This window comes from Solanum stenotomum, chromosome 1, assembly GCF_019186545.1.
Source record: "Solanum stenotomum isolate F172 chromosome 1, ASM1918654v1, whole genome shotgun sequence".
Taxonomy (NCBI): domain Eukaryota; kingdom Viridiplantae; phylum Streptophyta; class Magnoliopsida; order Solanales; family Solanaceae; genus Solanum; species Solanum stenotomum.
The window spans coordinates 16,039,003-16,058,451 of record NC_064282.1 but is presented as its reverse complement, the minus strand read 5'-3'; the positions used below and the strand labels follow the sequence as shown (position 1 = coordinate 16,058,451).

The 19,449-nt window shown below is 33.2% G+C and overlaps 1 protein-coding gene and 1 non-coding gene across 3 annotated transcripts; one reads left to right on the top strand and one right to left on the bottom strand.

Moving 5' to 3' along the window:
- Positions 1–195: 195 nt before the first annotated feature.
- Positions 196–11,151, top strand: LOC125872942 (uncharacterized). Of its 2 annotated transcripts, none has more exons than XM_049553760.1 (13): positions 196–680; positions 1,853–1,944; positions 2,051–2,070; positions 3,235–3,481; positions 3,574–3,669; positions 3,749–3,864; positions 3,945–4,025; positions 5,008–5,131; positions 5,879–5,928; positions 8,792–8,882; positions 9,773–9,808; positions 9,917–10,014; positions 10,735–11,151. In XM_049553760.1, exons 1-13 carry the CDS (start codon positions 373–375, stop codon positions 10,849–10,851), a joined length of 1,476 nt encoding a protein of 491 aa, XP_049409717.1. In that variant the 5' UTR covers positions 196–372; the 3' UTR covers positions 10,852–11,151. The 2 variants fall into 2 exon arrangements, with proteins under 2 accessions (XP_049409717.1, XP_049409725.1); XM_049553768.1 differs by having other exon boundaries at positions 271–680; positions 3,238–3,481.
- A 7,829-nt stretch (positions 11,152–18,980) lies between these two features.
- LOC125853942 (U1 spliceosomal RNA) lies at positions 18,981–19,141 on the bottom strand. The gene has a single exon (XR_007445248.1). It is a non-coding gene; the product is annotated as a U1 spliceosomal RNA (small nuclear RNA).
- Positions 19,142–19,449: the final 308 nt, after the last annotated feature.

Below are 19,449 nucleotides of genomic sequence, written 5' to 3'. Positions count from 1 at the left end.
TCATGTACACCCTTACTAGCCCTATCCATAATATTTACCTACATTATATGTAAGTATTTTTAGGACAATATTTATATTTATGTACCAAACACAAAAAAATCACTTGCTTTTGAGAAAAAAATATATTTATATAATAATAATATTTAATAACAAGAAGTAAAATAAAATGGGAAGAATAATCAAGAGGGAACTTGATTTTCAAGCTACCAATATAATTTCTTTAATGTAAATCTGGAAATAGTCTGTCCTCGATTAATCATCCTTTAAAATTCATAAAAAAAAAAATTCTTGAAGATCATATGTACCTCAAAACCAAACAGGACCTTAAGATGCTAGATTTTCCGATTCTCCATTAATACAAATTTCTCCCAAATGAGTTTTCTCAAAGACCTGGCAGAAACCCTAAGCTCGATCTTCTCTGATACTCCATCATCGCCTTCGTCTCTGAACCATCCTCAGCAGAACTCCGGTGATCGGACGATGGATGGCGTTGTGACCGGGAACGAACGGACGGCGTATAAGCTAAAAGGCTACTTTGAATTGGCCAAAGAAGAGATCGCCAAAGCTGTTAGAGCTGAAGAATGGGGATTGGCTGATGAAGCAATTGCACATTACCATAATGCTCAAAAGATACTTGCCGAAGGCATTTCTACTCCGGTTCCTTCCTATATAGCTTCGAGGTATTCAGTTTTTCCTCCTATTTCACTCGAGTCAAGAGCTTTTACTGTATTTATGTATTTTATGGTTTGATTGAAGTTATTAGAGGCTTAGTGCTACAGTATTTGAATGAAAGACTGGGACTTTGACAGAGGCAAATCCAAGAATTTAAATCAGATGCTGTGGAGTCTACTGCATACGCTATTCTATTTGTGACAGTGAGTGCGGATTTCTAGAAATATGTATTTTTAAAAAATTGCTCAACTACACATGTATGGTTCAACCCCGAGAGCAGGGGGTATGATCAACCTTAGCTCATTATTTGCTTAAACTAGTTTAAAGTGAAGGTGTATAGGTTATCTAATTTGCTTAAGTGGCGGTGTTAGGGAAAATAAAAATAATCTAATGCTCAGTGATTGAGTGGAATGGATATAGAAGATTATATAGTCAATCTCGACTAGTTTGGGTTGTATTTGATTGATTGATTATTTGGTTGGGCTGGGAAATCTGAAGAAGAAATGAAATGCAATCTCTTTTACCTCTAGAATTCTATTTAAATATCTAAATATAACTTGTGACGTTTGATTGTCATGTCGCATTTTTGCCATTACACTTCAGTGTGGCAAAATGGAGAGATTATTGCATCTGCAACTATATTTTACAATAACTATATGGTTTTGCATCATGAGTAACCTGGAGAACCATGACCAGTCTGTTTCTTATATGAGTTGGCTTCTTTCTTTATTTCAGACTAACAGTGCTTACACTCTTCTTTATATGAGTTATATGTGGATAGTTGTAATTTTTCTGTATTTTCTTTTGAATATTATTTCTTCTATTTATGTGCAATTGAGCATCATATGCTAATTCATTGAACACCCAGATCCTGCAGTTCTGTCGGTGTAGACTGGATTCTTGTGCCTTAAACAATTGGCAGTCTCTTTTCTTTCTGTAACAGGAGTTCCTCTGATCTTTCATAAGATATTTTTTATTTTTGAAGTAGAATGTCGACTAGGTACATAGGATGGAAAATGAGTTGGTTTCCTTCACTTTACCTAGTAAAATGAACAGAAAACCTTATGGTTAAAGTAATATGTGGAAATAAATCATTCTTTTCTATCATATGTGATTTTCTTGGCCATCTGATGGATTATGGAGTAATTGAACCACAACTCTCTTGTGTTTTTTTAAACAGTGAACACGAGAAGGTGAAATCATATCGTGAGAAGATATCAAAATGGCAGTCTCAAGTTTCAGACAGACTTCAGACTCTAAGTCGACGAGCAGGTTCAAAAACCTTATCTTTCTTGCATTGAGTTTCTAATCATATCTTAGTAGCAGGCAGAATACTGAGTACTTCTCTTTCTTCCCTTTGCTCGTACTCCTGTTTCAGGTGGCACACCTTCAGTCAAGGTATGAACTGCTGTGTGAAGTGTAAGCTTGTTCCATTGAGTAGACAATTTCAGATGTTCATTTTAAGGAAACAAATACATCTTTTCCAGCCGATTGAATGCAGTTCTATTTTCTATCTCGTCCTCTTGGCGCATCCTAATAACTTTACTCCTCCTTTTTTAATTTTATAACTTCAGCACAAGCTCTTGGTGCTAATGTGGAACAACATTGTTGCTCAAAGTGGTTCTTCTCTTTGATGCATCTGCCTGCTGTCATTTCTGTATTTCCTTTTTTTTTTCCAGTTTCTTAGTTCCTAGTGATTATTTTGTTAATAGAAGTAATGTAATTAGTTATTCACATGCCAGGCATTGTGAAAGAAACCATGTTTAGCTGGACCGTTAGAAGACAAAAGATAAGACGTAGGGCATGCGATGTTGCTACACTAGCACTTATGTGGACCATGTGGAAAGAGAGACTTTGTACACTTAAGGAATGAACTCTTGTCCCTTATTTCCTTTTGGTGCCCCCATGAGGTTCCTATTTGTACAGATGAGATGACTGGTGTCATTCGTAGAAAACCATTTCTGTTTATATGGTTTTCTATCTTTGGTCTACTTGTTTACAGGCACGTTTTTTGCCCTTTCTTTAATCAAATTCATAACCTTATCAATAAAAAAAAGGATAATCCTCTTCATTTGTCACTTGAAAGGAACTAAAACACTCTCACTTAAGGGTTCTAAACAAGCCAAGCTCAACCTTTAACAAGCTCGGTTTGGTTTTGATGCAATTTGACGATAGATAGTGCTAGGACAACTTGATTTAGAAAGCTTGAACATAGTTCGATCACTTTGCCTATGAAGGGTTCAACTTCTAAGTCATATTCAATGGAGAATACTTAAATTCCCAGGGACAAGACTAGAAAAGGAAGTTTATTACAAGTCATTTGGTAAACTTTTTATATGGCTGTCAAATCCTTTTGAAATTAAATTATGTTATCATAGAAAGTTTTATGAGCTGAACAAGACATTTGACACCAAGCTGGTTTGGTTCATGGTACTCCTACTCCCACTGGGGTGTACTTTTGAATGAAGCCAGAGTTGGAGATGTTGTGAATGTCTGGGATTTAAGTTGCAAAATGGGTTAAGTATCATGTGGTCATAATGGGTTTTGGCATGTTCTCCCCAGCAGTCAGAACCACAATCCCAAAGAGTGGCTGTTTCACAATCAAGTTCGTCTGCTCGAAAAGGATCATCTCTATCTGCACCTGCTTCAGGGAAAGTCAGCTCTACTATGAGGGTTCCAAGTAATAGAATATCAAGCCATAAACCTTCACAGGAATCTGCCAGTGCTGATGGGTCTGATCCAAAGTTGGTGGAGATGATAAATTCTGTAATTGTGGATAGAAGCCCGTCTGTTAAATGGGAAGATATTGGTGAGAAGTCAAAGTTTTATCCTCTCCATTGCCTCCAACCCCTATGTAATGATTTGTTAAATATTTTAATCATAAATTTGGTTTTCCTGCAGCTGGCCTTGAAAAGGCAAAGCAAGCTCTTTTAGAGATGGTAATTCTACCAACCAAAAGAAAGGACCTCTTCACTGGCTTGAGAAAGCCTGCTAGAGGTATTGCTTCTATGCATGAAAAACATTATAACACACCCAGGAACTTTTTTCTGACAAGGTTGATGTTATTGTATTACAGGTCTACTTCTTTTTGGCCCACCAGGTACTGGAAAAACCATGCTTGCCAAAGCAGTAGCATCAGAGTCGCAAGCAACATTTTTCAATGTGTCTGCTTCTTCGTTAACATCAAAGTGGGTGTGTGTCTCTTTTGTTTGTGCCTTTTGATTGACTTTGTGTTGTATCATTTTGATAGACAGAGCTTCACATTATGACAGGTTGGAGAGGGTGAAAAGCTTGTCAAGACACTATTCATGGTTGCCATTTCCAAGCAGCCATCTGTAATTTTCATGGATGAGGTGAGACTTTTTCAGAAATTGTTATGTCAGTTGATGCCTCGGGTAATATACTTAATTCAATGTTTTTTCTACTAGGCCTTCATTTAATCAATACAAGAAATACCTACAAAATAATTAGAGTCTTCGTCAATTGTCTACTTCACTTATATAAGGGCCATTCTTCAAATAAATAATGGAAATAGGGCAATAGTTGACTCTTCACACTTACCCTATCTCAGCTTTCATTGAAAATTCCGTCAATAAAATGATCAAACACTGGTTGCTTCTCCTTTCCTCTCTCTTTAAACTGAGAAAGAAGAAAGAAAGACCGAGTCTTGCAGATCTGCTGCTTCAGATTCATCAATCTGGGTGCTGTCTTCACTAAATCTAAAAAGGAAAAAAACTATTTCATTTGTATCTGATGAGTTAACCGGAGAAAAAATCGAATTTAATGATGAACTGTCTGTCATCAAGTTTTGTTGCCGCCTTGCCGATTTCCGAAGTCTAATGAACTTAGCACATCTATCAGGAAGTGAAGCTTTCCTGGTCAAGTCTTGGATAGACCTCTGTAGGATTTGCAATGCGATTTTGGGAAGTAATTAGCTATGTATAGATTATCTGTTTGGCTCAAACTGATTGGCATTCTCACTTTCACCTTTGATATTTGCGTAATGTCTTGTTCTTTATTATGTGTATGAAGTCTCTTGCAAACTTTTTCTCTATTCTGTGTATGAAGTCTCTTGCAAACTTTTTCTCTATTCTGTGTATGAAGTCTCTTATGATTCTTGCAGATACTCTAGTCAAAAACACGTGCATTTTTTTTCTCTTACCTTACCCAAAACAAAAAAAACAATCAGTAATTTTTCTTTTGGACTTTGCTGCTTAAAAGTACATATCTGTCACTAGGCTTGCTTGGGTCTTTCATTGGTAAAGGCATGTGAATGGTGCATCAGTCACTTATTGGTAGCAAAACTTACTTTCAGATTATCTTTGTGGTTAACAGATAGATAGTATTATGTCAACGAGGACTACCAATGAGAATGAAGCAAGCAGAAGGTTGAAGTCAGAGTTTCTAGTTCAGTTTGATGGGGTGACATCAAATTCCGATGGCCTGGTAATTGTAATTGGTAAGCTTCATGCTCGATATGAACTATTATCTTAGTTATGGTGTCTCAAACAGATAGCTGTTACTGCTAACTGATGCTCATGGCATAGTGTTTTTTGAGTGTAATCATCTGTCGAATGATCATTTTCTTCTTCTCTAAGTGGTCATATACGACATCTCTTGTAGTAATCTCCAAGCAAGTTAATTCCTACAAGTCAACATATAAAGGAAATGCCACAAAGTGCCAAGTTCTATGGTGGCACCATTAAAGTGACACTGAAAAGGAAATCTTCTGAGGGATATACTCTCTATGACTAGACTATCAGAAAAAGATAAAAAAGAAACTAATGACCTAAAACTTGTAAGAATGTCATTTATATAATCAAGTCTGTCAACAACTTATTCCAAACTATCAGAAAACATAAAGAACCTAATGACCTAGTATGTTTAAGACATCATGCTTTATCTTGACACTGCAAAGATATAAAGTTCTGCTATTTTTTCCAAACCTTTTCTAGTCTGAAACTCCAGTATGTTAGGACTTAAAATGTCAAACTGCTTCTGATGCAGTGACTTCTAGAGGGTCTCTGAAATTTCCATTGCTAATCAGTTCCTTTTTTTCAACTAAACCCCTCCCGCCCATGGAAATTTGAGAACTATAGATTTTCATGATTGTTGAGCATATGTTATCAGTCTACAGAAGTTGATCCTTTTTGGTCCTTGTATTCTCTAGCTACTGTGACTGAGCTGTCTGCCTATGCTAATGCAGGTGCAACAAATAAGCCACAAGAGTTGGATGACGCTGTTCTAAGGAGATTGGTAAGTGCTGTCACTTATCATAATGCAATTTGTCTCTGAGAATATAGTTATGGTTTCATCATTGGCTTGCTTAAACATGTTTTTTTTTCCTTGGGTCTGATGGGTAAAATAGATAATAGATAATATTGGCACAAGTGAGTTTTTGGCCAAAAGCATCCCTAAACCATACCCTCAACTTAAACTACATCCTTAAATTATCCTTCTCAACAGAAAACATCACCCAAGTATTTAAAACTTAGCCACTTTCATCCTTTTGTTAAAATTTTTGTCAAATAATTAATGGATTTTACACAAAAACATGTGCTGGTCACACTGCTCTCAGTAAAATTTTTCCCATAATTTCATTATCCATTGGGAAAAGCTCACCCCCCAAAAAAAAGTTTTTCTTTTTTTTTGAGACCCTTATTTGCTGAAAAGAAATAAAGTTAGGATGGTGTTGCAAAGAGACGTGATCTGCTCTTCTTCTCCTTTACCAACTTAATGAAGTTGGAGCTTAATTCACTTCATCTTCACCTTTTGTAAAGTCAAAATGTAATTAGATCAACAATTTTTTTGGGCAATTTGATATTTGAAGTGATCAAGATTCTGAATTTCATTATGGCACTCGAGTTTTGTCACCATCATTAAAAGTAAAAGTCTCAGGTCACCACCATTTCTTGCATTCAATGAGAAAAAAAATATTATAACTGGTAATTTTTTAATATCAAATAAAATGAAAAATAAATTAAAACAAAGTTGCTAACAAAAGGATCTACATAATGCCAAGTGCTGTTGCCAAAAAGAATTCACAATAATATTTTAGATGTATCACGGAATGAAGAGATTTTTTTAATCTTCGGTGATTTAGGGAGTTTTGCTGAGAGTAGTATGAATTACACATATTTTTGTATGAATTCAGTTAATTTTTTGTTAAATTTTAACAAAAGGATGGAAGTTATTAAGTTTAAAATACTTGAAGGATGTTTTTTGTTAAGAAGAATCATTGAAGGATGTAATTTAAGTTAGGGTTATAGTTTAAGGATGTTTTTGGCCAAAAACTCAACACAAGTGGATGGGCATAAATTTAATGGATATATAACTATACTTCACCGCTACATGTTTGAGTTTTCTCTTGAAAAAATCCACATAATTCTTGTGTAAGAAACCTTTACTTGGTAAAAAAAAAATACTCTCTAGTGTAAGAAGTTACATAGGCCCATCTTCTCTAACGAGTCATTAAAATAACCCAATTAATTCTTGATCAAAGAAAAATCCAATTAACATTTTCAGTTCTCACTTTGATATCCTTGCAGCATCTTACTTGGAAATTCAAATTTGGACTGTTGGAATACATCTGTTGCATTACTAAAATACTTTCGACTCTAGAAACTAAGTGAATGATCTGAATCTGACCAGCAGCTTATAATTAGAAGAGAAATTTGTAGAGAAACTAATTTGTAAATTGCATCACAAGCTGTCCCTTATTCTAAAAAGTAGTTTCCTGTCCTTGTCTCTGATCAACAACAACAACAACAACATACCCAGTGAAATCCCACAAAGTGGGGTCTGGGGAGGGTAAAGTGTACGCAGACCCTACCACTACCTCTTGGAGGTAGAGAGGCTGTTTCCGGTGAACCCTCGGCTCAAGTACATCCAAACCAAGTAAGAGAAGAGGAAACATTATATAAAACATAACATCCAATAAGAAAACTAGTGCATAATCAACAACGGAGACAATAACATCAAGAAAATACTGTGAGAGGCGAATCGCAGTAAACAACAAATGGCTATAGGATCACAGACAAGAACTACAAGTGCCAGGCTAGGACTACTACAAACACTACCAACCCATACCCTCGCAAGGAAAGACAACACGCTAACCCTACTAACCTTCAACCTTAATACGCGACCTCCACTCCTTCCTATCTAGAGTCATGTCCTCGGTGATGTGAAGCTGAGCCAAGTCCTGTCTAATCACCTCTCCCCAATACTTCCTAGGCCTACCTCTACCCCTCCGCGTACCCTCTACCACCAGCCCCTCGCACCTCCTCACTGGGGCGTCTGCGCACCGCCTCTTCACATGCCCAAACCATCTCAGTCTCGCTTCCCTCAGCTTGTCCACCACAGGGGCCACTCCCACCTTCTCCCGGATAACCTCATTCCTAATCTTATCGCTCCTAGTGTGCCCACACATCCATCTCAACATCCTCATCTCCGCAACATGCATTTTTTGAACATGTTAGCTCTTGACTGGCCAACACTCCGCTCCATACAACAAGGCCGGTCTAACTACCACTCTGTAGAACTTACCTTTAAGTTTAGGTGGAACTTTCTTATCACACAAGACTCCAGAAGCAAGCCTCCATTTCATCCAAGCAGCCCCTATGCGATGTGTGACATCATCGTCAATGTCACCACTTCCTTGGATCTGATCACAGAAGCTTAATTAGTATGTTACTGGAGAGTATATTTCTAATTTCTCGAGAACAATGTGAATTGTTCTTTAAAATACTAAAGAAAGGAGTAGAGATGGAAGATTATCCCAACCAACATTCGGTGGGAAGTATGGAAATCAGAGGTGTTTTGAGGAGAAGCAGAGCAGCATTCAGAAATTTAAGTTAAATTGTTTGGCTTTGTAATATTTTTTGGTGTAAATAGGTAGTGATAGATCAATCAGAAGACATTTATACAGCTATAGACTGGTAGTAATCCAGCAAAGTATAGGATCAAATGTAATTACAACGCTTTTGAAGGCGGACTACAGTTTTTGATGTAGTATAAGTGTGGATATATAGATTAACTATTACCTTTCTCCCAAATAAAAACGCTAAAGAAATCTGTAGGGTTTTTTTCTTCTTAATGTGCTTGTTACTGTTTGAAACAGGTGAAAAGAATATATATACCTCTACCTGATGCTAGTGTTAGAAGACAGCTTCTGAAACACAGACTAAAGGGGAAAGCTTTTTCTTTGCCTGGTGAGATTGTATTTGAAAACTAGATGCATTATTATTTAGTTGATGTTGGCTAACTACTGTCTGTTTAAAGACCTTAAAGTAGAGTTCCCATTTAAAATGAGTAGTTTTAAGCCCTTAATGATTTTAATGAAGTCAGTATATGTTTAGTTCTATGTACTTGTGTTATCTGTATGTTTCAGTTACCAAGACCAATCAGCAATATGAGATGTGATCTGTAGATAACAGCTAAACACATGCATGATGATGTGCAAGCACTTAATCAAATATCAAATGTACAAAATTAAACAAAAGAATAAGGAAAATTTGAAAGAACTTGAAATTTTTTTCTAATTCAAACCGGGGGTATAAGGAATCTCTTTTAATGCATACCCCCCTCCCTTCTTTTCCTTCCTTATTAGCTTGGCAAAAGTCTATTATGATTTATGATTGAACTTGTCTAATATACTTCTGAGCAAACAGTAAGATAGTTGCAAGCTAGAGTTCTTTTAAATATTGGTGCTTGTGTCTTCACTGTCTCATAACTTATCACTAAATTTTCCCTACTTCTACCAAAATCTTGTGCAATCAGTGCTGGCTTCTTTATCTGAAACCATATCAAGCATCTCTGAACTATGTTATCTTGAAAAGAAAATGCTTTACTTCTGTTCTTCATTTCTGTGACAATGTGCGTTATGGAGTTATCTTTCTTAAGGTTACTGATAATCCTGCTCGAATTGTTTTTCTTATACAATGTTTATGAGGATGACAGAGGATCAAATCTTATCATTTGAAGCACTTCTTATTGTATTGGAGAGACCGTTTCTTTTTATTTTGTGAAATATTAAGCAGAGTCAGTTTAGTTGCCTGCTGTTGCAATGTAATCTAATTTAGTTTTGTTTACTGGATGATAGATGGAGATCTAGAACGACTAGTGAGAGACACAGAAGGTAAAAAGTTCTAAAAGTTTTGCCATTAGAAATTCTCTTAGCTGAACATCTGATTCTTAAGAACCCTTGTTCTCATGAGAAGCTCATCTGAAATCTACATTTCCACAGGGTATTCTGGAAGTGATCTTCAAGCCTTATGCGAGGAGGCTGCAATGATGCCAATCAGAGAGCTTGGTGCTAACATTCTCTCAGTCAAGGCAAATCAGGTGGTAACTCTTCTGGAGCTTACACTGCTACCTCTTGAATTTGTTTTGCCAATATAGTTAATGATTCCACATGCAATAAAAAGCATAATGCCAAGAGTAGTTGAAATACTGCTCCAAAGATGTCCTTATGTCCTTCTATGAAGTTGAATTCTGAAGACTACTCTTCCGATGCTCATTTAGGTACTCCATCCCTGTCCCAATTTATTGGACTCACTTCTCATTTCGGGCTATCTCAAAATATTTGACTCTTTGTACTGAAGTTTATACAGATTAAATTATTGGCAAGAATTAAATTTGTTTGAAATTTGAACTCTCAGCTCAGTCAACCTTGTCAGATACAGGACCGAAGGAGTATCCATACTCCTAATTAGTTCCCTTGAAAAACCCGAGGTTGATGTCATTTGTCTTAGATGTCAGTTTGAGTTTGTTATACACCTTTGGATGCACTATCTGAAATTGGATAGCATTATATCTTAAAAGCTTAGTGAAGAGGAGAGTTGAGACAATTTGGAAATAGCATTTTTAAAGCTCTAAGTTGGTTTTGTAATTCTATAATTTGTCTGGTTCTATCTCTGAGGGTTGAAATTATGTGTATCCCTTTGATAACTCTGGTCACCAAGTATGGTGACCAACACAAGTCAGTTTGCGTACCAACCATGTTAATCGATGAATAACACTGTAGGTATTGACTCGTCCAAAATTGGTGTTCTTATTTTACAGGTGAGGGGTTTAAGATATGGAGATTTTCAGAAGGCCATGACAGTGATTAGGCCTAGCCTGCAAAAGAGCAAGTGGGAGGAGCTTGAAAAGTGGAATCAAGAGTTTGGTGCAAACTAAAGGCCCAACTCTTGAATATTCTATGCAATCTCAAGTAAGCTAAAACTAAAGTTCATGACAGGCCAGCAGATGATGAATTTGTTTCTTGGGCAGATCAGCATCCTGACTGTACGTGTACATACTTAAGAATTTAAATTTGATTATTAGCCAAAATTTGGATAATAGATACATAATTCCGTCTAGATGATCACGACATGTGTTTTGTGGTTCCCCTTTATATGTGTAGACGTTTGTATAGGAATTGACAGTTGAATACACACTTTTGTTGTAGTGATGATGCTCTCAGCTCTCCCTACACTTGCCATCAAATAAATTCATCAACAAAGGGAATGATGTATAACCTCCTCTATACTTGGCTTGTGTTTGGAATATGAACATCCTTATAATATTACAAATGTCTATACTTTCTACCAAACACATGATAAGTAATCCCACATTTTATTATCTAGAATTATTATATCTTATCCCTCGATTTAAACTTTCCCTACTTGGCTATCTCTCGGATCAAGTTAACCAATTATGGAATTCTCTTCTAGGGTTACAGGGAAGACAAGTTGGCAAAAAACCCGCGACATATTTGATATGGCTCCAATTAAATGTACCCGCTAGCTTATCGCGGGACATGCCAATTCCATTCAGCATTTTCTGTATTATCAATTTCATTGCTTGTACCGTTGCTTCATAAAGGTTTGATGATTCAATTTTAATTTCATGAAGCTATATAGAAGAGTGTCACTTTTCAAATTTATATTTCATATAAATATGTTGAATTGTGAAAAGCAAATAGTAAAAGAAATTTAAAATATCCAATCACTATGGTAAAAATAGCGATGATGGATCACTTTTCCAATTTATAATTGAAAACTATTTAACATTTACAAAGTAGTTAAAAATAATCATTTCTTAATGTTAAAAAAAAAACTGGACAAAAATACCTCTAGGTAATTAAACAAGGAAAAACTCCAGCACAATGTCCTAAAATTTGAACTTGTACAAGTAACAAGTAAAATTTTAAAAAATTATTCTGGAATGTTTAAGGTGTAAAACTGAAGTCCAGGATACTAGCTTTTGTAACTTAATAAAACCTGTGGATTTGCAACATAAAATAACAGAGTTAAAATGAGATGTTGCCTACTTTGGAAGATTACTAGTTATGGGTACATGTGTTGTATGTGTGTCCCATAGTATAAATACTTATAAATGATATGAAGTTTATTAAAAGAAGTATTTGATGAGTTACGCGTAAATTGAAATTGAAAATGCAAAGCTCAAAAAGATGAAAAATAACACTTGTTCAATTGATTCATTTCGAAGTACAATAGCAGTATAGCACTAAATGGAATTTGTATAGCTTCCCCTGAAATATTGAAAGTTCATTTCTCATTTTGTCCGTTCAATAGTTCAATATTTGGAGACGTTTATTTATCATTTAATAAAATACAGATTTACTAATTGGAGAGGGCTAATGCCTAATATGATATGATTATTATTTGATTTAATTAATTAGATATTTTATAACATTTTAATTTTGTATAGCGTGAAAATGAAAATTCAATTTTACAGTTTGAAGCTTTCCACTTTTTAGTATATAATATTATGATAATTTAATCAAGACAAAACAATTAAAAAATCAGGTTATTACTAAAACATATAATTTGAACTATCAAGATTAATACTATAGATTACAAGGTAAGCAATTGAGTCATTAAAATATTAATGTATATGGATACTAGAACACCACTTTAAGAAATGTTGATTGCCCAAAAATTGAATAAACAATAGCAATAATTTAGTTACCTATTTTATGATATTGATTTTGGTAGATTCGGTCACACAAAATATAAAAATCTTTCTTTTGTTCCTAAATTTTTCACCCCTTGCATTCTCTATTTCTTTCTTACATGTACTCCACTTTATAGATCACATTTTAGCCTTTTTTATATCGTCCAAAAAAACAAAATTCAAATGAGTAACCTATTTTAAAATGGATATTTTAACCAATTTGTTAAACTCATATACTTTCTATGTCCCAATTTATGTGGAGGTATTTGAATTTTGGGAATCAAATTAATACTCTACGTTCTCAAAGAGAAAAGAAAAATTATTTGAAGCTTATACAGACATGTTCAATTTAATTTATGTTTGCGTACGGGATATGTGTTTAGTAAAATTTGTTCAATTACTGATGTATTTTAGATATTTAGGAGTAGATAATATATACTTACTCATCTAATAATCATCAGGTTTTAGGTGAAAGAACAACTTAGATATTATCAATGGATTGAGAGATTAAATTGTTGACAGTAGCAACAAATTCAAGAGAAAATTTGGCGGTAGGAATTTTATGGGCCAAAATATAAAATGCAATAGTGAGAAGCGATTCAACATAATCAACAATCCACAAAAGATGAGCGTTGTGAATAGGTCATGTTCTCTAATATGTTGAAAACTTTGTGTAAGGAATCAACAAAAGCAACATATTTGTTGCTTTCTTATTCAAACAATAAAATATGTTGCTTTCCTACACAAAGCTTTTTGCATATTAGAGAATGTAATCTCCTCAAAACGCTCATCTTTTATGTCTTTCTTTCACTTATTTTTGCATTTGAGAGCTATTTCTTACCATGATTATCATAATAAGTATATGATATATAATTTTTTTTGTTGAATGTGTCTGAATCTCAAACATATAAATTTGTAGAAAGGGTAACCAAAAATGCTAATGATTTAAATATATATATATATGAGTAGCGGAAATAATTTACTAATGTGTATAGATTTCATTGGAAAAATTGCATCTAATATATATATATATATATCCCTTGTTGCCCATGGTGCAAGGACCCAATAACATTAATTTTTTATAGCAATTGATTATATTTTTTTTATAATATGTAGAATATATAATATCCATATTTGAATGCACTATTATTTTAAAAGTGAGTTAGAAAATAAGCTATAATTAGATTTCTTTAAATTTGAAATACAACTTCAAATTACATTTCAAATTTTCACGGTCAAACACTGATTTTCAAATAAAGAAAAATTTATTTGAAGAAAATGAGAATCATATTTTTTATAGTCAAACAGATAACTTAGAAGTGAAAAATATGAGAACCACACAAGTAACATATTGTTTTTTCATGTCAACAAAAAAGAAAACATAGTTGCTACAACAACAACAAAAAAAAATGTCCTTTGAATTTTTGAGTATATCTTACCATTGAAAATTAGTAGAAATCGTTCAAAAATTCCATTCATTCACTTTAATTTGTCCATTATATTAAAAATATTTTTTCACTTTCAACATATTAAGAGATTTTTTCATATCTTACCCTCAACATTAATTACTTATTTCTCAAATCATTTTTCAAAAATCTTAAATTATATATCGATTGATATAAAAATTGTGACAAAATACCTATATTATTATAAATTTAAGAAACGTGTAAAATTTAAAATGGACAAATAAAAATAAATAATGCAAGTATAAAATATAAATGGAGCCCACAAAAAAAACAGAATAAAGGGCACCAGATCAGATAGGAGAATAAGCAGGCAACACAAGCCGACATGTTAACATTGTGTTGCCTACTTATTCCTCTTTACTAGATAATATACATATATCAGTGTATGGAAGCTCAAAGGTACTCACAGATGGCCCCTCAGGAGTGTACTAGCAAGAGAGTTGTTGGCTCTGGTGGATTGCTTCTCACTATTACATCCAGATTTTAGTCCACAAATTTTGAAAATAAAATAAAATTTGACGACATAAAAGAAAGCTAAAATATGATCTCCAAAGTGGAGGCCATGTATATATAGAAATAATAGAAAATGCAACTGAGGGATGAAAAATTAAGGAACAAAAAAGGGCTTTTATAGTTGATATGAGGAGTTTTTACAAGATAAAACTTGGAAATATTATAAATAACATTCCATATATATTGATTTATATTAGATTGATTAGAAGTCAAAACTAAATCAAATCTACCAAACTTAAAGACCTACCAAAACATAATCTTAGCAAGAAAATCATTACCATAAAATATGTAACTAAAGTGTTACTCCCTCTAGTTCACATTCATTGAATTTTTGAGATTTTAAATCTACCAGTCTTAAAAAACCTACCAAATCATAATATTAGCAAGAAAATCATTATCATTAAAAATTGTAAATAAATTGTTACTCCCTTTAGTCCACATTCAGTGAATTGTTGAGATTTCAAATCTATCACTTTTAAAAATCTATCAGAATCATATTCTTAGTAAAGAAAATCATTATCATAAAATATGTAAATAAATTATTAGTCCCTCTAGTCCACATTCAGTGAATTGTTGAGATTTTTGCATAGTCCAAAATAAGTGAATATCTAAAAGTTCAAGAGAATTTTTGAGACCTTTTTGCATAGTTACCCTTCCTTCTAATGAGTTCTTAGCTACTTATAACTTTTTAGGACAATAACATGAGAATAATAAAAGGTATAATAGTGGAAAGTAGTCTTTAATTATATCATTAAATATTTTTTCTGAAAGGGTGTGTTATTATCCCTAACAATTCACTTAATATGAACAAGACGACGTATTTCATTGATTTGTCTAGATTGAATTACATAATATTTAACTTTTTAGGAAAAATATTGTATGTAATTGTCCTTCTATGTAATTGTAAGTAAACATAATGTGATAAAAATTTTAAACATAATGATAGTGCATCAAATTAAATTTAGAGCTACTTAATTTGTAAGAAGTTTTTAATTTTTTTAGCCAAATAATTTACTAGCAAGCAATAGATAAACTTATAAGAACAAGAGGTTATAATGCTATTTTTAGAATATAAAATAATGATGTGTCGTAACTCGTCATACATAAAAAAATAAATAAATAAGTAATTTTGGAGAGATCAAGCTTCTTGTATAAACGAATTTGCCCAAAGCTATATCAAATTGCGGTTATAATCCAAATAGTCCTTTCCATGTCATAAATACAATTCCACAGCTTTAAGTGCTTATGCAACTGAGTAGCACTTCACCATTCGCAAACCTATATTTAGCTATCGCTAAATATTAAATTCTCGTAACTTGTACAATAAACAAATCATTCTAAAATTTCTAGACACCATACTCTTTTAATTAGCTATAACATAATAATGCCCGCCTTCTTAATAGAAGTGTAATGACCCATAGAGTCATTTATATTGTGATTTTTGACTTGCGGGTATGTATGGCATGATCCCTGAGGTGATGGATATACGTTTCGAGGAAGAATATTATATATAATTCTAGGACTTGAAAATTACAAATTTGATGAAGGTCAATATTTTGGATTAGCAAACTTGGAATTGAGTTTTTACACTTCCATTAGGACTGGGGGTTATTTATGAATTAATTAGTAGCAATCCCAAGCTAAGGAACAACTATTAGATCTTTATTAATAGTTAGTCTCCAATTAGCTATCTTTAGCTAATTTCATCCTAGAAACAACTATTAGATCTTTATTTATCTTACTTTACAATCCTCGAGTTTAGTTCTGATCGCTCTTCACTATTGCATTCTATGTTTGGTTGATAATGTTTCCACCGCGAAGCTTTCTCTTGGATTTGTTTCTAAATACCGTCAACAATTTAATATCTCGTAATTATTAGGTGGTAAGTATATATATCATTTACTCTTTAAAATGTAATAGAAGCGGTTAATTATTGAACAATTTTTACCATACGCATACATAAAATAAATTATATCCATCTTAAAATAGTTCATACATTTGGGATAATTTTTCGGCAGTGGCGACTCAAGCTAATTAGTGGTCTAAAGCCAAAAATAAGTTTAAGACCTAAATTTTATTATTTTTGAGATTCAAGATATTTCTTTGTTTTTAATAAAAAAAAGTTTTATTTTTTTATAATCTTAAACTAAAGATATATATATATATATATATAAATATTTTTTAATCTTATGGTCTTAAACATATCATGTGGAAGTTAACTTTAAAAATTGATCCATAAAAAAGAAACATTCTTTAATGTTTCGAAACAAATTAAACATTCTTTATTTATTTATTTTTATTAAAAAAAGCTTAAGATAATTTTATTTTTACTAAAAAAGTAGGCCCTTTGATTTTGGGGGCCTAAGGCATATGCCTCATTTTTAAAGGCATTGAGCCACCCCTGTTTTTCGGAGGACATAAAAAAAAAAAGTTGTAAATATGATCTCCAAAGTGGAGGGCATGTATAGAAGGAACAATTTTTTTTTAGAATAAAAGTTGACAATAACTTAAGCTAAAAACTAAAAGCATTTAAGGAGAATCTATTACATACTAAAGTTTATCTTGGCACTCTTTAATTTCTTTTTAAAATTCTCCCTCTAATTTGTTCTAGAAACAACTTCTCTGCTAGTGCTAGAAAAAAACATGAAATCCCAACAATAAAAATATATTTTCCTTCTAATTTGTTCTCTTCTTTAAATGTCGACCACCACTTATAAAAAATTCTGCATATGCCAGAGGTGGTAGAGGTTGAGTGCTGGATTTAATCCCTCGAAGAACTGGATTCTTGAGCTGCTCAATCTCCCTTTGCTTTGCTTGAGCATGCTCCAACTGGGTGTCAAGTTTCTGCACCTCGGCTTTTTCAACTTCATGTGCTTGTTCTTGTTCGAGGTTTGCTATCTTTATATCTTCAATTTTCTTCTTCAAATATTCTGTTTTCTTCTTCAAAGTTTCCATTATCATTTTTATTGTTTCAATTTTCTCTTTGGTCTTCTTATGTTCTCCGCGAGTATGATTGATGAATCCCTCAACATCAGTTGCGCTGAGTATAGCATTTTCATTGTTTTTCTTCAATGTGGACAAAAATGACATGATTTGTTTCTATGTGTTTTGCAAATTGCAAAAATGAGAAATATACTCTACGACCTCTGAATCCTAGATGTTGTAAGAGAGACACCGAAAAACAAACAGAAAAGAAAGCAAGAAGTTGTGCTTGACTATCCCTAGCTCTCCAAGCAATTGAGGGGTAGAAAATAAGGATTTTTATAGTTGGTGTGAGATGTTTTGTTAAGATAATATTTGGAAATTTAGTAAATAACACTCTATATATATATATATATATATTGATTTACATTAGATTTGACCAGTCAAAAAAAAAAACCAAACTTATCAAATATTGAAACATACCAAAAATATAATCTTAATTATTTATAAGAAAATAAACATCATAAAATAGGAAAATAAATTATTAGTACTATTAATTCATTATTTTCCCAGTCAACCCAAATTGAATAGAAGATGATCATGCAAAATTAATACTACATGGAAGGAAAATCCACAATTGACCTCCAAGAAAGTCAAGTAATTATCTATTAAATTAAATACTATTTGCCATTAATGAAAAAGGAATTTTATAAATTTCATTTCTAGTATTAAACTCAGATTAAAAAAATATACATTAAAACAAATTATTTTCCTATGTTGAACGGATTGGGTTTGAGTCTTCACGGATTTGACCTGCAACTGCACCGCATGCCATCACTAGGTAGTAAGGCAAAAAGGGCTAATAATGTGAATCAACAGAAGCAAATCATTGCTAATGAAGATATTTTTTATTTTTATTTTATAAGGCCGGAACAGATTACAAGGTGAGGAGTTGAACCATCACAAATAAGGTGAAAATTTAGATTCTTAACCAACTTAACTACTTATAAGATCTCCTAATGAAAAATGCTTCCAACTCTAAACATGGAAATGGAGGAATGAATTGTTTACTCTGTAAGAGACATTAAGTTATTTAGCCATACCTAAAACATAGATTTGCAGAGGGAAAAGTGTAACACAAAAAGAAATTAAGAGGAATATGTTCTTACTTTAGGTTTTAACATTTTGTATTATGTAAAGTGGTGAACTCAATAAATATGGTTTAAACATTTTGTATTATGTAAAGTTGTGAACTCAATAAATCGTGAGAGTACTTAGTGTTACTCAAAAGCTACATTCGACTGAACAAAGTAGATCCAATGTGATAGGGAAGTTGGTTTGTATTTTCTGAACAAATATTTGCTCTTTGAAGCCAAGACTAAGATAGAAAACTGTGTGGCCAGAGTTGCATTAATGCACAAGAAAACTTTTTGGTTTTAGATTTGGGCAGGAGCCGCGCGAACACAGGCCCCCACAGCAACAAATTATGACGTAGGCTCGACCACTTGGGCCGACCTTAGGCAGGCACCCCTCCAAAGTGCAATGGAGGTCACAAGCCTAGGCCATGAGTCTTATTGATCTCCCATTGACCCCGTCCAGGTAAGTATGTTATCCAATTAGCTCAGCCCATTATTAATACTACTGTTTTTGGTCCAATTTTCTCTTAGATGCCAATGTGGGAGAATTACTCAAAATACATACAAGAAGCATCAAAATTAAGTTCAGAAACAGCAGCTACCTGGACAACTGTTGAAATAAATTTATTCCTATGCCTTAGCTCAAACATACATCCAGACGCTCGAAATAAACATCTATATGAACTGCAGTAATAATCAGAACTTTTTTAAAACGAAGGGAGAAAAGAACTTTAGGAACAAGTTGGAATAGGGCCATCAGCATCAGCATGTTCTTGAGC

What these genes read in the sequence shown, in the direction of transcription:
- LOC125872942 (XM_049553760.1), top strand. Translation starts at nt 373, where the DNA reads ATGAGTTTTCTCAAAGACCTGGCAGAAACCCTAAGCTCGATCTTCTCT. An exon ending in GACTCTAAGTCGACGAGCAG is followed by an intron (nt 1,945 to 2,050) that starts GTTCAAAAACCT and finishes CTCCTGTTTCAG; the next exon opens with GTGGCACACCTTCAGTCAAG. An exon ending in CTTCGTTAACATCAAAGTGG is followed by an intron (nt 3,865 to 3,944) that starts GTGTGTGTCTCT and finishes ACATTATGACAG; the next exon opens with GTTGGAGAGGGTGAAAAGCT.